We start from the raw sequence: 18,149 nt of genomic DNA on the forward strand, positions 1-18,149 counted from the left end.
AAAAAGACTAAAACACATTAACACATGAACACTTTAACACAGTGGAGACAGAGCTGACTTCCAAAATGATTTGGCGACCCCCAGAAATCATCTCGTGACCCCAATTGGGGTCCCGACCCCAAGGTTGAGAATAGCTGCTTTACACAATACCGTCATGGTTCTGAGTGCTGCATAGCAAACAGTATCACTTCTGATGGATTCACGCTGGAAACTGACCAAACATTCTTTAACCAGCAACAACTTTGCAAATATAATGGCAGGTATGTCTACAAGGTTAGGTTTTTTTTTTGTCCACAACTCATTTTTGTTCACAGCTGATATACACGCTTTCATTCTCTACTGTTAACGAGAAGAGAGGTTTCGTAGAGCTATTGTACATGGTGTGGGCTCGTCTTTCCGGGCGTCTCACTTGGGCGCTGAGTTGGCGGGCGGTAGATTCCGCTGTTTAAAGTACTGGGTGACCTGCTGAGGCAGCTCGGCCAGGACGGACTTGGCGAGGGTCTCCTTGGGAGCCTGAGGGATGAAAAAGACCAGGAGAGCACATTTATTTCCACAAAACAAAAACACAGAGGGAAATGAAGGCTGGAGGTTAGAACACTGGTGGTTGTGGTTCTGCTTTGAGTGAATGAAGCGCATTAAGTGCACCAGCGCTGGCTGATAATAGTCTAGACGGAATTGTCCAAAAAGTGAAAGTGAGGAGCATTTATGGGTACAAGTCAGGAACCGGCCTACTTTACTTATTTGAAGGATGCTGAATCCCAAAAAAAGAAAGGTTCCCAAGCGAAATTTTGAGTTTTTGACCTTCTAATTTGCATATCAAAATGGCGGCCGTTGGTCGTTGGACCATTTCCCCTTAGTTTTATTGTAAATAGGCAATCAAAGATGAGGAAATTAAGTTTCTAGAACTATAGACAAGGGTCAGAGCAAGGATATAGTGGAGGCTCAGTGCCTTTTTTATGCATATATATTTATATATATATATGGAAAATACCAACTTTTAAGGTGAAATTAAGCATTATTTCTGTCATTTTTCAAAACTAGAATTGAAAAAACATTTTCGTTAACTGAAATAAAAATGAGAGTTTTTAAAAAAAACCATAACTAACTGAAACTGTATTGTGTGGTTAGAAAACTAACTAAAATTATAGTGAAAATGTCCTTCGTTTTCGTCTTTTTCAACTTTTTTCATACGTAAACCTTTTTGGTTGATATGAAATCTATTTCATCTATCTGGTTTTATGACTTAATAAACTTATTGGGGCTGAGATGGATCAGACAAAGGAAATAAAGGAAACATTTATTGTGACCTTATTGAATCTGGCACCCAAAAAATACCTCATAACAAAACAACTAAAACTAACACTAAAACTAATAAAAACTAAACTCAAACTAAGCATTTTCCAGAAAATAAAAACTAATTAAAACTGGCAAACTCACTCTAAAAACTAACTAAAACTAACTGAATCTGAAAACAAAAAAACTGACAAGGAAATTAAAACTAAAACTAATGAAAAATCCAAAACTATTATTATAACCTTGCTTCTTTAATACAGTCTGTGATCACCACCAACTTTACGAAGACACTAATTGAAAGTTGGACCCAGCCTGCCAACACAGCTCATCATTTCAGCTCATTATCATGTTTCCTCTCTGTCTCAGCTTCGTTTCTTCTTCTTCCTCGCTATTATATCTGTTGCTGTCTCTCACCCTCCCACCAATAAACTGGAACAAAGCCAGCAAGCCTCCCACCACAGAGGAAGTCATCTCGCCCACCTTCAGCCCACACACACACACACACACACACACACACAAAATATATAAAAATGAACAAACATGCACATGTGAGTCCACCCGTGCACACACAAATAGCCCACACGCTCTTCTTTCTGCAGCACACGTACTGAACCAACACTCACATGAAATCTTTTCCGTGCATGTTGCTCATCAACAGTGTCTCTGTGGCGTCTGAGATAACCAGGCAGCTCCTCATCTAGCAGACTCTGTGAGTGTGTGAGCAGCTACAATCTGAGTAGCAACAGGCTGCCATTTGGTAACACATTCACACTCACACAGCATGACATCATGTCATTAGGTAAAGCCTCCACTGCAGAACTAAGATGGAGTCAAAGTGACACTGCAAATCACATCAGCGAGTCCAAACATTTGCTAAAGTGGCATCTCGGCAAATGGTGACTGGAAAACTTAGCTTAAAGCTGTTTGGTTGCTAAAGTTTGTGGATGATTAAACAGAAACTCTCTTCTATTAGTCTAGACAGATTTCAGAAAAAAAGGCCTCCTACCTAAGGCCTACCTTACATATCTCAAGGGTGCTGAGTCCAAAAAAAATGGTTCCCAAGCGAAATTTTGAGTTTTTGACCTTCTAATTTGTATCAAATGGCCACCAAATTGCCCATCTTGCTCAGTCATTGGACCATTTCCTCTTAGTTTTTTTGTAAGTAGGCAATCAAAGATGAGGAAATTAAGTTTCTAGATCTATAGTCTAGGGTCAGAGCAAGGATATAGTGGAGGCTCAGTGTCTTTTTATGCATATATATATATATATATATATATATATATATATATGCAAAATACCATTTCCTTTGTCCATTTGTATTTTGGTGCTGAGCAGGTTGATTACAGTGGGCTTTTAAAGTTTCTTTGCTGAAGAGCTTGTCTAGAGTACATTGTACTGTAAATATTATACTTTCAATTGTGGCATCAAAATTTACTTCAGTAAAGGATATAATAACTTCACCTCAGGGACTTGTGGAAAAACACCACAGGATAGAGAAACAAAATCAATCAACTCGGTGATGAGACCTTGCATGAACACCAAATTGCTAAAATTAATTTATTAACCCTCTATGGTATGGTGTTGCCCTCAGGCAACATATCAATTTTTGCATGTTTTTGAGTGATGCGATACTAAAAAGAGAGAAGAGTATAGGGAACCAATAGCAATACTTTAATTTGTCACATGACCTCCAGGAGGCCATATTGAAACCTTTTTTTGCAGACTTTTCCAAAGGAAACAACTTAACAAAAAATTGCCAAAATTACCAAATTATAGTAGGAATATATTTTTTCCAGATGGAAAAGGGACAGGAAATGACGTTTTGAGCAATTTTTTGTCGCGCAAAATGGCAAAGCTGTTTCCTTTGGAAAAGTCTGCAAAAAAAGGTTTCAATATGGCCTCCTGGAGGTCATGTGACAAATTAAAGCATTGCTATTGGTTCCCTATACTCTTCCCTCTTTTTTAAAATATCACATCACTCAAAAAGATGCAAAAATTGATATGTTGCCTGAGGGCAACACCGTACCATAGAGGGTTAAAATGTTTCTTGTTCTGTTCTTTCTTTAGTGCAAACAACAATATATACTATAAATACATTTAAAAGAATACTTAAATTATATAAATAATTTAATATAAATATAAATAAGAATTAAAAGAATGTTATGTTATCTTATTTGATCTTAAAATATCTTAAATTAACAACAAGTGTACAGGTTCAGGTTCTATTTTATTTTGTTTTTTATCTATCTAAGTATGCATGTGAGACCTATACCAAGGTTATAATAGTTTTGGATTTTTCATTAGTTTTAGTTTTAATTTTGTTGTGAATTTTTGTTTTCAAATTCAGTTAGTTTTAGTTAGTTTTCAGAGTGAGTTTTCTAGTTTTAGTTTAGTTTTTATTTTTTTTGAAAATGCTTAGTTTTAGTTTAGTTTTTATTAGTTTTAGTGTTAGTTTTAGTTTTTTTGTAATGGGCTATGTGTTGGGTGCCAGATTCAAAGAGTTCATACTAAATGTTTCCTTCATTTCCTTTGGTTTATCACCTCAGCCCCAATAAGGTTATTAACTCTTACAGTTCTGGGTGTTTTGAATTCTGGTTCTAGTGTAAACATCCCAGTCTCAGTAAACATATTCACCATGTGTTGCATGTTCAAATAGAAACACTGAATTATGAATGAAAAAAGTTGACAAAAACAAAAACTAAGGACATTTTCACTATAATTTTAGTTAGTTTTGTAATCACACAATACAGTTTCAGTTATCATTTTTTTAAAAACTCTAGTTTTTATTTTTATTTCAGTTAACGAAAATGTTTTTTTCAATTCTAGTTTTCCTTATTTCGTTAGTTTTCGTTAACTATAATAACCTTGACCTATACTTACATTTCGGAAATCTCTGAAAGGGACAAACTGCACGATGTCCCGGACGGCCTCCTCTCCTGAGTTGGACCTTAAAACGCTGGCGTCTCCATCTAAGAACTCCATAGCAGCGAAGTCTGCGTTGCCTACGCCGATGATGATGATGGACATGGGGAGCTTAGACGCCTGAACAATGGCGTCACGCGTCTCGTCCATATCGCTGATGACGCCGTCTGTTATAATGAGGAGATTGAAGTACTGCTGCAGAGGGGAAGAGGAAGATACGGAGAGGGGGAGAAGACAGAGAAATAAATGAGAAATCCCATTTTTATGTGATGCCACTCTCTGTCACTTGAGGATAAATCTGCAGAAAACAATAAGAAAAAGACTGAGACAATCGGTTACAATCATCATGATTATGCTGTCAATAATGGTAAGCAGTGCTGTGGGGGCACAGAAGGGTGCCAGGACAAAGCCGGAGACGAGGGAGGAATGAAAAAGCAATAAAAGACATTTTAAGAGAGTGTTCGGAGTGACAGTGAAGTGGAAACAGGAAATGATTCAAGTCGAAAACTGGACGACAGAGAAAATAGAAACCAGAATGAAAGCTTTTCTGCATTACAGCGAGTTGAGCTCCATTCATATAACGGAGCAGACCATCTGCTCGTGGAAAAAATGATGGAAGGAAAAAAAAAGTATCCACAGATGAACAAAGGGGCAGAGATGAAAAAAGAAAGGAAGAGCAAACAGTGAATAATTTTCAGTAAATCAGAAGCGAGAGAGATCAGGGTTCAGCATAAACCTGTAATATCCTGCACTGTAAAAAATGTTTGTAGAAATAACAGTAAAACTCTGTCAAATACATCAGAAATAGGGCGTAAAATGAAAAATTGTATATCACCGTATTAGACACTTTTAATTACCGTAAATCAGAGAATAGCACAAAACTTTTACTTTTATTGTCATAAACTGGAAGAAACACACAGTTTTGCTGTAAAAATATAACATTTCCATGCAAAATTTATGGAGAAATACCATGATGTGTGAATGAATGACACAATTACCCTAAACAATAACAGGATTATTCAGACTAAATGACATTTTTTGCTGATATTTACATTTAAATTTAGAATAGAAAACCCACTCACTGTAATTTTTACAGTGAGGTTCTGGCAACCACAGCTGCCGGTATTTTTCCGTAAATTAAACAGGTTATTTTTTACAGTGTGTAGCATAATGTGTTTCTTTTTTCTGTAAATTTAAACACAAGCTAAAGGACAAACATGAAGTAATGAGGGGAACATAAGGGGCTGATGAGACTTTGTGTTTGTATGAACTGGATAAAAGGGTGACTGTTTCATGGCCAAGTCTGAGACAGACTGTGCAGACAGATGGCACTCATACTGTCTCTTCTTATTCTTATTACAAAAAAAAAAACAACACAAATGATAAATAAAGCACCTTCAGGAGACCATGTCCTGTCTATAAACACTCACATTCATACACATGCATAAAAGAGAGAACGCTGTTTGTCATTTTCTTATTACAATCTGACAAGAATGACTGAAGGAAATATTTTCTCATCAAACGTATTTAAAGAAGCAGCCTAAGAAATGTAACTCATATTGAATATATTCTCTGGCCTCTGTCAGGTAAATGATGTGCGTCTAATGTGGAGCTGCACAGAGACAGAATAAAGGAAACACCGCATCGTTTCCACGCCTGTTCTGTTTTACCGTTCTCGACAACATGATCTCACAGAAATCCGTGAAATAGCCACGGATTTCGCTTAACTCAAAATCCGTGGAATAGCCACGGAATCACTCAAATTTCCGATGACGGGGTTGTGTTCACTCCACGCTCGTTTAAATTTGCTGCAATTTTTGTTCAAAGCAGCTCAAAATATTATAGCATTTTCCCAACTGATCTGCTTTCTGCCTCTGATCCTGAGCCTGGTGATCTCGCCGGTGATCTGGCTACCAGCCGGGGGACAGCGGAGCCGCCGAGAGACCTTTCGCCTTTCAACTTTCGCTCTAAACTATTTAAAACACCATCTACAGCTAAAGAGAGTTTCGCGTCTGCAGCAGCCATGTTGGATCCGTAAGAAAACTACAAGCTTCCAAGTGCCGAGTAGTACGCGTCATCGTCTTGCCGTCCCTCCCCGCTCTGTGATTGGATCCTAAAACAGGGCTAAGAAACTGTCTTGGTTTCCAGACTGGATGGAGGTTCGAAATTAAATTTGAGCGTGCAAGGCAGTCTGGGTATACCCAGGCTAATAGACCCTCATGTTAAAGTGCCAAACTTCACAGCAGAAATCAATATGTCTACAAAAAATGGATTTGGTCTCCATAGCTGCTTTCACCTTCATGGTGACTTTGTGGGGGTGAGGGGTTTATATAGCTGACCCCGTGAAATTATATTAAGGCTTACACTTCTGCATTACTAAAGGCATGGCTGCTCTGAGTAACAGACTGGTGAGTGTTGTTTCAGCAACCAGGCTTCCATCAGCTCCTCCTCGTTGCCCAGTTTTGGATAAGCCAGAAGTTTGGATGAGTCGGGCACTGCCAGTATGGTGACAGGTGGTGACATCACAGTGAGCTTTACAATCACTATATAGAAACCTATAGCTGATGTCACAAAGACTAAGGCCCTGTTTACACGAGGACGCTTGCGGGTAAAAACGACAAAATATTTTATGGGAAGTGCCTTTCGTTTAGACGGTGACGGCGTTTTTGGGGCTTAAAAACGCAAAAATCTGAAACCACCCTCCAAAGTGGAAAAGTGTAATCCTCTCCTCCGTAGCGTGTCGTCTACACTGACAAGACACAAAACTCTGATCTGATCTGCTCACGTCACGTATGTGTTTACGTCACATACATGCTCCAGGACAGGAAATAAACAAACGTGGGATTATTTCCATGGTGGGACCTTCAAGCTGCTCTGGCAGCTCTAATAAACTTACAGGAGTCTTTCCACCAAATGTACAGGATATGTACAGATAGTATTAGTGAACAGAGAAGGATCTGGAATTACCTCCATCACATTCTGGATGCAGCGATTGGTGGGAGGAGCCAGACGGCTGTGAACGAGACCTGGGAGATCTAGTGATGGAGGAGAACTTTGTGGAAGGAGTAGCTGATGAAAATGTGTGGCGTGAAAACTTCTGTATGCCCAAAGATGCTCTTATGGCTTTAAGTGATGCCGCCTGGCTGCATACAATCACATTTCACACACTTTTGCGTCACCGTATGCAGCAGATTTCCTCCCGAAAACGCTCGTCTAAACGAGGAATAAAAAGTGAAGACGTGACGCCACTTTTGCGTCTTCTGTTCAGACCGTCCTCGTGTAAACGGAGCCTAAATCCAGTTAGATTTGTCGTATAAAGCTCCGATGTCTTAGCAAGCTCTTAGAAAGGCAGACATTGTTGAACAGTCATGCCCCCCCCCCCACCACCACCACCACCACCACCACCACCACCACACACACACACACACACACACACACACACACACACACACACACACACAAAGAGCATGCATCAGTGTACTAGAATGCGAATGGTTATCCTGATGATAAGAACAGACACAGTGAGGACACATACTGACTTTACTCTCAACAAAATCACACTTTTATGTCACACATACACACTCACACACACACACACACACACACACACACACACACACACACACACACACACAGGGAGGGCTCTGAAGCCTGTCTCTTTAATGTGCTAACAGCAGCGCTCATTAGAGAATCATTATCACACAGACAGACAGGGTCGCTCACACACTGGGACACGCACAAATGACACTGGCCTGCAGCCCGTGTTTATGTGTGTGTGCGTGAGTGTGTCAGTAACACGAGTGTGTTCGTACACAGTAACACTGTCTGCAGTCGCAGGTTCTCTCATTATCTGAGGAACAGGAACACTGAGGCAGAGCAGCAGCCGATTTGTGCAGCCTACAACCTACCCACCCACTTACACTCTTCAAGATGGCGCCGCATGAGTGGCAGCTAGTTACAGCAGCTCCGTAGCTTTCTCGACCTTTTTTGTGTTTCTATAGTGTTTATTGTACTTTTCTTGTGTTTTTTTTGTGACCACATTGACCGCCAGCAAGTGCGCAGCTATGGATGTTCATTGTGCTATATTCGTAGTTTTGCTCTTGCTGTTTTGTGTACTTTTGGACGCGGCTTCAGGAGACCCATTCATTCACGGCTCCATTGTTTACAAACGGGATCAGCTGTTAGCCCTGAGCCACACACACCTTCGCTGCTCAGAGCGACCGGAGATCCCCGCGGAGATAAGGAGAAGGAGGAGAGGCTGCAGGGCTGGAGTGAAGCGCCGACAGCGAAAAAGACGGTATAAACCATGCCTACCGTCTGTCATCATGGGAAACGTAAGATCTCTTCCCAATAAGATGGAAGAGCTAACGGCGCTAACCCGGCTGCAGAGCGACTACCGTGAGTGCAGCCTCATGTGTTTCACGGAGACGTGGCTGAATGAACTTTCACCTGACTCTCACGTCACCCTGGACGGCTTTCAGCTCGTGCGGGCGGACAGGAAAGCCTCAGAGTGTGGTAAGAAGAAAGGAGGGGGGCTTGCTATGTTTGTTAATGAGAGATGGTGTCACCCGGGACATATCAGCGTAAAGGAGCAACGCTGCACCAAAGACATTGAGCTGCTAGCTGTTAGCATTCGGCCTTACTTCCTCCCGCGAGAACTAAGCAGTGTTCTCGCGATAACTGTTTACATCCCCCCCGCGGCCGATGCTACCGCAGCTACAGATCTGATCCACACTGTCGTCTCTCAGCTACAGACCCGGCACCCCCAAGCCCTCATCCTCATCTCTGGGGACTTCAACCATGCCTCCTTGTCCTCTGCTCTCCCCACCTTTACTCAGTATGTGAAATGCCACACCAGGGACAATAAAACGTTGGACCTAATGTATGCAAACATCAAGAAAGCATACACCTCATCCCCCCTCCCCCCGCTGGGTCGCTCAGATCACAACCTTGTCCACCTCATCTCAGACTACACCCCCATGGTGGCCAGACAGCCACCTGAGAAGAAGTCTGTGAAGGAGTGGTCTGAGGAGACCAGTGCGAGGCTCAGGGACTGTTTTGAAACAACGGACTGGGAAGCACTCTGCAGCCCCCACGGTGATGACATTGACAGTATGACCCACTGCATTACGGACTATATCAACTTTTGTGTGGAGAACACTGTGCCCTCCAAGCTGGTACGGTGTTTTCCCAACAATAAACCCTGGGTGACCTCCGAGATAAAGGCCCTGCTGAACGAGAAGAAGAGGGTTTTTAGATCGGGGGATAAAGAGGAGCTGCGCAGAGTCCAGAGGGAACTCCGGCTGAAGATCAGGAGGGGGAAGACCTGCTACAGGAGGAAGCTAGAGGAGCGGCTGGAGCAGAACAACACCAGGGACGTCTGGAGAGGACTACAGAACATCTCGGGCCATGGGAGAGGTGCGGGGAGACACCAAGCCAGCGGTGACAAGGGCTGGGCAGATGAACTGAATCTGTTTTTCAACAGATTTGATTCTGCCCCCCCTCCACCCCTCACCCACCCTGCTTCCTCTTCACACCTCCTCAGACCAGCTTCTCCTCCTCCCCCTCCCCCTACCAGCAGACTCAGCCTGCCCTCTTCAACACCTGACCTGCACCAGCCCACTCCCTCCTCCTCTCACCAGTTCACCACCCCCATCTCAGCCCCCCTGAGACTCTTGTCACCTTCCACCCCCGTACCCTCCTCCACCCATGTCTCCCTAACAGCTGATCAGGTGAGGTGGGAACTTAAGAAGATCAAGGCAAAGAAGGCCTCTGGCCCGGACGGCATCAGCCCCAGACTGCTGAAGGACTGTGCAGACCAGCTCTGTGGGGTGGTCATGCATTTGTTCAACCTGAGCCTGAGTCTGGAGAAAGTCCCGGTCCTGTGGAAGACTTCCTGTGTGGTCCCGGTACCAAAGACTGCGCACCCCAGGGAGCCTAACCACTTCAGACCCGTTGCCCTGACTTCCCACCTCATGAAGACCTTGGAAAGGATTATTCTGAGACATTTGAGACCCCTGGTGAGCACACTGATGGACCCCCTGCAGTTTGCTTACCGGCCCGGTATAGGGGTGGACGATGCAGTGATCTACCTGATGCACAGATCACTGTCGCATCTGGAGAACACAGGGAGCACTGTGAGGGTCATCTTCTTTGACTTCTCCAGTGCTTTCAACACCATCCAACCATCACTGCTGAGGATGAAGATGGAGGGAGCGGGAGTGGACCAACAACTTGCTGCATGGACAACAGACTACCTCACCAACAGACCGCAGTATGTGAGGCTACAGCACTGTGTGTCTGATGTGGTGCTGTGCAGCACAGGTGCCCCTCAGGGTACGGTGCTCTCTCCCTTCCTTTTCACCTTCTATACCTCTGACTTTACACACAATTCCACAAACTGCCACATCCAGAAGTTTTCCGATGACACAGCCATTGTTGGTTGTGTCTCGGAGGGGAACGATCTGGAGTACAGGACGGTCATCAAGGACTTCGTCAGCTGGTGTGAGACCAACCAGCTCCAGCTGAACACCAGCAAGACGAAGGAGATGGTGATCGACTTCCGGAAGAAAAAGACACTCTTTACTCCGTTGAACATCCAGGGTTTGGACATTGAGGTAGTGGAAAACTACAAATTCCTGGGTGTTCACCTAAATAACAAACTGGACTGGACTGACAACACCCACGCCCTGTACAAGAAGGGCCAGAGTCGTCTCTACCTGCTGAGGAGACTGAGGTCCTTCGGTGTCGGCAGGGTCCTTCTCAAGACCTTTTACGACTCTGTGGTGGCTTCCGTTATTTTTTACGCGGTGGTCTGCTGGAGAGGGGGCTGCACGGACAGGGACAGGAACAGACTGAACAAACTGATCAGAAGAGCGAGCTCTGTCCTGAACTGTCCGCTGGACTCCATAGAGGAGGTGGGTGAGAGGAGGATGTTAGCCAAGCTGGCATCCATCATGAACAACCCCTCTCACCCCCTGCATGACACTGTGGGGTCTCTGAGCAGCTCCTTCAGTAGCAGACTGTTACACCCACGGTGTAAGAAGGAACGCTTCCGCAGGTCATTCATTCCAGCTGCCATAAGACTGTTCAACACCTGCACAATCTGAACATTTTTGCACATAATCTGCACTCTGCACATTATCCACTTAATTTGCACTAAGTTGTATATAGTATATTATTATTATTATTTTTGTATATTTTGTATATTGTTAAATGTCTTTTCTAGATTGTTTTTTTTATCTTATCTTAATATTGTGTGATTTTCTGCGGCTGTAACAAAGAAATTTCCCCGCTGTGGGATAAATAAAGTCAAATCTACACCACACACACACACACACACACACACACACACACACACATGCACACACACACACACACACACACCGACACCAGTCTAACCACAACCCCAGTATGTGGTCCACACGCTCTTCTTCTGCGGCTGCCACATCTCATTGTCTGTCACTCTTTCCCATGTTCCACCCCTGTTTGAACTCACTGTAATATAAAACAAGAAAGGGGTCTGCAATCATTTCCTTACAGAAACAAAAGGATTCTGGCACACAGCACACAGACGACTACAATCCTTTGTGTGTGTTGCTCATGTATTTGTTCTCCACAGGGTGACAGGATACAATTAGGGACAAAAAGCACCGTGGGAGCATAATGATACCCAGCTACTGCACTCTCTTCAGATTTAGGCAGGAGATGTGCCATTGGATACATACAAGGGTGGGGACATGTACCATTTTATAAAGTTGTGAGAGTCACACACCTGTAAATCATTGTTATGAATGACCCTGGTGGGAACATCATGTTGAGCTTTATAGGTAATGTTATATGTATGTTCAGTGAACCTGGTCTCACAGGAATCCGTGGAATAGCCACGGATTTGCTTAACTCAAAATCCGTGGAATAGCCACGGAATCACTCAAATTTCCGTGAAACTGACACGGATTTTCGCTACAATGCAAGTTAATGACAGTCATATCCCGTGGCTATTCCAACATACAAAGTGATTATGTACATTCACTGAGTGAATATTTAGAAAATAAAACATATATTTCTCGCTAGAAATGTGATCAAAATCCATTTTTATGCAGAAACTAAGTCAAAATATTGATTTTTCACTAAAAATGAGAGAACTGTCCGCCATGTTTTTTGTTCTGACCGCTGGGACCTTGAAAGTCACGTGACTTGGAACAAACCAATAGCCACGGGATATGACTGTCATTAACTTGCATTGTAGCGAAATCCGTGTCAGTTTCACAGAAATTTGAGTGATTCGGTGGCTATTCCACGGATTTTGAGTTAAGCGAAATCCGTGGCTATTTCACGGATTCCTGTGAGACCATGTTCCTTTTTATATAGTGTATGTAAACTTCTGGTTTCAACTGTATGTCTTGCTGCCCTACAGATGTGAGTTACATGCTTGTGGCCTAACTCATCTCGTTTAGGCTGCAGTGTTGTCACGCAGTCCCAAACATGAGAATAAATAGAAACAGACTGAACCGTGGATGGAGACAGGCCTCCTCCAGCTGCACAGCCTTCTTATTAAAGGATTGTTCCTTTTTGTGTTACTGAATGACTGCTTCTTGCATTGCTAGCTCTGAATTACAAACACGTAACTGCACCAGTGGGCCTAACTTGAGTTGAAGCGAGGGACCTTTGACAGTGCGAACTCCTGCTGCCTCCTATTTGGGTCCCCAAGTGACAGATTTGGAGGCTGTGATAGAGCAGCAGCAATGATTACACATTAAGTTGTGGTTTAATAGTCTTTAAGCTGCACAGGCACTGTTGCTACTACACTGTAAAAAATGTTTGTAGAAATAACAGTAAAACACTGTCAAACACATCAGAAATAGGACGTAAAATGAAAAATTGTATATCACCGTATTAGACACTTTATGATGCCAGTTAGGAAAAATAGTTTTTTTGTCTTAAAATAGACTAAATAAACACAATCTGAAGAAATGTTAGTTTTTTTGTGGAAATTTTTCAACATTGTACCATAACGGTGCACAAGTGAAAACGTTTTTAAAATTAATTTTAACATTTATTTAACATGTGTAAAAGCTTCAGTAGCTTCAACGGGTACAATACATAACATTTTAAATTTAAAAACATTATAAAAGGAACTTTTTTTAAACTGGTTTCTTGTCTGAATGTTGCCTGTGTATGAAACTATCAAAAAATTAAGGTTTGTGCCCCTAGAAGTAGGAGTAGATTTTTTTCCAGATGGAAAAGGGCCAGGAAATTACATTTGAGGGTTTTTTTTTGTTTTTTTTTTGTGGCGCAAAGCTGTTTCCTTTGCAAAATAGGGTTTCAACATGGCCTCCTGGAGGTCATGTGACAAATTAAAGCATTGCTATTGGCCAAAAATGGGTATGTTTCCTGAGGGCAACACCGTACCATAGAGGGTTAAGCATATTAACATGCTAACGTTTACATGGCAATCCATCCAGTAACTTTTGAGGTAAACGTGATCAAATGAGACGGCGGGTGCTGTCATGCTATTAAGCCCGAAAATGTGTCAAATGCCTGGTCAGTGTCTCCACTGAAAAGAGGAAAAGAGGTGTGAGGTGAAAGAAGAGAGGACAGAAGTTGTCACTCCAGTCTGTCACCTCCTCCCTGGCACTCTGGTCACCATGACAGGACTTAGAGCTAACAGATGCACACACTTGTTTGTCCAGTCAGCCTTCAGAGTTGATAAATTATGAGTACAAACTGACCTGACAGGCCCTCACTGCTGACTGCTGCTCTACTACTGGTGAGTAAATACTATGACTTAGTAGTATGCTTGTGTTTTCTTGGTGGCATTTGTTCTATAGAAGGCTAATAATAACTAGAAAATTTCTAAAGAAATTTTGATTGTGTGCTTGCCTCTGGCCCACCGATTCTCGGTGCTTAAATCAGCAGTTAAACGGGGACTCTGTCCTGAGTTCACAGACACCTCATACAAGTATCTAGGACAAACGGTTCAAAAGTTATGAAAGGGGGCGTGGCTAATCAAAAGGGGCGGGGTAATAAATCACCACCTAAACAGGGATTTCAGGCCGAGTAATCTGACACTTTATACAAGTTTCTAGGACAAACGGTTCATTAGTTAGGAGGGGGGGAGACGGGGGCTGGGGGAGGCTTTGGTAGCTAAGCAACCAGGTGGCCAGGTGGGGTCGACCAATCAGAGCAGAGCAATCAACGGAATGTTCCAGAAGAGTGGCCAGAGGTGGAAAAACTGAAATTTCTGGCCTCGAACAGAAAGCATTTTTGGCAAAACCATAATACCTATCATTGATCCGACTTCACTTTGAGCGTCCTGAGTTCTTCCTGAACGTCTACATATTTTTTTTTAATCAAAGATGAAAAAAATAGCTTTGTTAGAGCGATCTAAAAAAACGTTCAGATTTCCTTTTTTCTGAAATCATCCTGTGTTTTTAATATGGGACTCAATGAGGCAGTTGGTGCGTGTTGGTGGCGCATCTGTGCGTCCTACGCCCAAACTGTAACTCTGACAGCTTTATACAGCGGAAGAAACGGAAGAATAAAAATAGTCCCGGTGAATAGTAGTTAGTGTGCTTTTGCAAGCAAGCACACAAAATTAAAACTTTGTCTGGGTGAGAAAGTTGTTCGAATAATCTGTCATTCTGTCTCTGTTGTCTGTCTCTGTGGGTCGCTGTCTGTTGACATACTTCACTATGTGTACTGTGTGTGTCACTGTCTGTGTGTGTGTGTGTGTGTGTGCCGTCTCTGTGCATTGGTGGATTGATCATGCAAGCTGCTTTGCTACAATGCTCATGTGTTAATATTGTTTTTAAACTATGATTAAACTAAGTAAATTTACTGCATCTGCTTAAACTTCCTCTGTCCTACTTAGAGTAAGATTCTATAATCACAAAAAGATATATTTTATGTTTTATTGTTTTGTTGCAGAATCTGTGTCTCCAATAATATCTCTGCAAGTCATATCAAGGCAGGAGTTTGTGTGAAAGTTTTGTTAACAGGTCAGGTCACAGACATGATGTGCTGAGCAGAAAGATAACTGTCTTCTCTGCTTGGTGACATGACGTGTCCACGTATGCAATAAACTGACAAATAAGTGGATCGAGAGGCGGCACACTGCAAAAAAGCCAACTTGTATTTTTTGGCCTAAAACAGTGATTTAATTTGGTAAAACTTGGAAATATAAATTATTGACATTTAGGGCAATAATGTAAGTTAGCACAACAAAGGAAGCCAGTTGTCTGCTCAATAACAAGTTGGTGAGTTGTTGTTACTTATATCTTTAAGTTGGGGTTCACAACAAGGGACAATATTTCTGATAACTCTTATTTCTTTGTTGTGAAATTTGGTCATTAGCGGAAGCTAGCGGCTAACCGATGCTAGCGGCTAACTGATGCTAGCGGCGCTGCTTGTTACAGCTACAAGAGTAGCCATTAGCGTATCAATGCTAACTCAAAATTGTGGTCACAACATTAGCTGATATTCATAGCAGCATTACAATCGTGCCAGAGAAATTCAGAGTTGAGCAAACTCAAAAACAAAACTTAAAATATTTAGTTTAATTGTCCAACTTAAAATTTTATCGAAGTTTGTTGCCTTGAAATTTTGAGTTCACCCAACTTTTCTTTTTTTGCAGTGCACCTTCTGGAGAGATCTACCTACATTCTTAGTAAACATTGTTAGGCTAGAAAAGTGGGTTTTAGGAAAATTATACCTGGTCCAGACTTCATGAACTGATCAGCCTTTGTGTAATCAGGGATGTGTAGTTTGAACCCAGAGACTGTGTAACTGCACATTTCTTGACTTATTGTAATAAAATGAAGTTAAATTGAGAAGTCGGACGAATCCTGCTCATCATTCCCCATCAAACGATCTGTGCAGAGAAATAGGTGAGGTTTTGTGAATTTGTGTTGGAGTCAGATCATTTAATTTGAAAGGTTTCCTCAATGCATTTCTCAACAAAGTGGAGAATTACAGAGACACAAGACCAGACCTGGGCATTGGGCGGCCCGCGGGCCACATCCGGCCCGTTGGCTGTCCTTGTCCGGCCCGCGTGAGGTTACCAAGAAATTAGAAATCAATATAACCGCAGTGCTTTTATTTTGAAAAAAATAGCAAACATTATCATTAGCACTAGAGCTAACAAGCACTTTTACTATAGTTAAGACAACAAATATAGCCACTAATATGTATGACAGAATAAAATAAACTCTAACAAACCTTGTGTCCTGTCAGTCAGCCACTATAGAAGCCTTTTGATACTTTATATCAACTTTATATGAATTACTACGCACTCGTTATTATTTACCGTTCGTTTTTTCATTTAACCGTTCTACTGGTTATTTCCTGTCACTACCTTTCAAAATTAAAGCACCCGTTTTACACTGGATGACACCTTTTCAAAATAAAAGCATGAACATGAAAAAACAAGCTATAATACAAAAACATAAATAGGAACCTTGCTAAAGGTCATTTACAGTTGTGTTTAAAATAAATGGACTAGTGATATAGTGATTGGAGTATTTACTACTTTTTACTGCTATACTTGATTTACTCCACATTAACAGTCTCATCATAACATGTATTCCTATCAGTAGCAGCTCAAAACCAGATAATTTACTGTATTTTATAAAGCGATTACATTAATATTGAGCAGAATTTAATTCAGAGTTTTGGTCCGGCCCCTGCAACCTTCGTGGTATTGGTCATGTGGCCCCTTGGGGAAATTAATTGCCCACCCCTGCACAAGATGTTTACAAAGGCAAAGAAGAAGAGAGAATGGTGCCCCGGTGCTTCAGAGTTAAAGGTATGAATATACAGTGGCTCATCCAACACAGAAACACAGGAGTCTGGACAGCAAACTGCCACAGAGAGCAGAGATGAAACAAACAAAGGTAAATATCCCTGTACAGAATCCTCCAGGTTAATTGCTTATAAAATGGAATCTCTAAATACTGATTTGAGAATGGCACTAGGCGGGCTAAAGGTACAGCTGAGAACAAAGGAAGTTAGGTGTTTGACAGTTCTGAAAAGAATAGAGAATCTTTTTGAAGAGAAGAAATGACACGGGGTAGTGGAGCATCGTACAATCTGTTAGCTGTCAAATCACTGTTCAGAAAGGAGAAAAGCAGCAAGAGCATGAAGTACGACTGTGAAAAGAAACTGAAGCAATCATACACTTTTTCCCCTTTAGTCAGACAAACTGGTAAGTGTCAATAACATCATGTAGCAGCTACTCTATAAAGAATGTGAATACACTTTTAATCTTATTAAAAATACAGCAAAAAACGTAGTGATTCATGCTAACAAACCACTACACCATATAAAACCATATATTGTGATCAACCATTGCTTAATATAAATATGGTAATTGGATTATAGTTATTTGGTTAATTATTAATCAGTGTTCCAAATTGATAAATTAGTAACTTTATGAGAGTGATTTAAGTGAATTGGCTATATTTTTCTCTGTTTTTTACAAAGTGGTGCATCATTTCCGAGGTGACTTAGAGTAAATCAAGTCATATCATTTATTATATTTCATAATTATTTATGATGTGTTGCTCAGATCCATCCTCACATATTTGATATCCTTATGGGAGGGACAGCATTTATGATAACGACTTTTTTTTTTTTTTTACAATTTGTTTTTTTTTATAATTAAAGTATTTATTTAATTTTTCAACATATAATACAAACACTTACAAACAGCCGAGACAGACACCAAAAACATACAGAAAAAAATAAATAGATAAATAAATAAATAAAAATAATAAAAAAAATACATAAATAAAAAAAATAAAAAAATAAAAAAAGTCGTGTTCATAAATGCTGTCCCTCCCAATTTTTACAATTTGACGCCCCGTGCAAGGGGCCTCATAAAAGAGGCATCCTAAATTCCCAAGACATATAACTTTATTAGAGTTTATAAGCAC

General features: G+C 41.4%; 1 protein-coding gene across 2 annotated transcripts in view; it reads right to left on the reverse strand.

Annotated features, from left to right (window-relative positions):
• Positions 1–211: 211 nt before the first annotated feature.
• The window catches only part of cpne2 (copine II), a 98,992-nt gene continuing 81,054 nt past the window's right edge, over positions 212–18,149 (reverse strand). The window contains exons 15-16 of one of the 2 annotated variants that reach the window (XM_059335105.1): positions 4,174–4,410; positions 212–513 (exon numbers count right to left, since the gene is read on the reverse strand). In XM_059335105.1, the coding sequence (XP_059191088.1) occupies positions 406–513; positions 4,174–4,410 (345 nt within the window). In that variant the 3' untranslated portion in view covers positions 212–405. Of the gene's footprint in view, positions 514–3,492; positions 3,560–4,163; positions 4,411–18,149 lie in introns of those variants that run through there. The other variant, XM_059335106.1, reaches the window with a different exon arrangement.

This window comes from Centropristis striata, chromosome 6, assembly GCF_030273125.1.
Source record: "Centropristis striata isolate RG_2023a ecotype Rhode Island chromosome 6, C.striata_1.0, whole genome shotgun sequence".
Taxonomy (NCBI): domain Eukaryota; kingdom Metazoa; phylum Chordata; class Actinopteri; order Perciformes; family Serranidae; genus Centropristis; species Centropristis striata.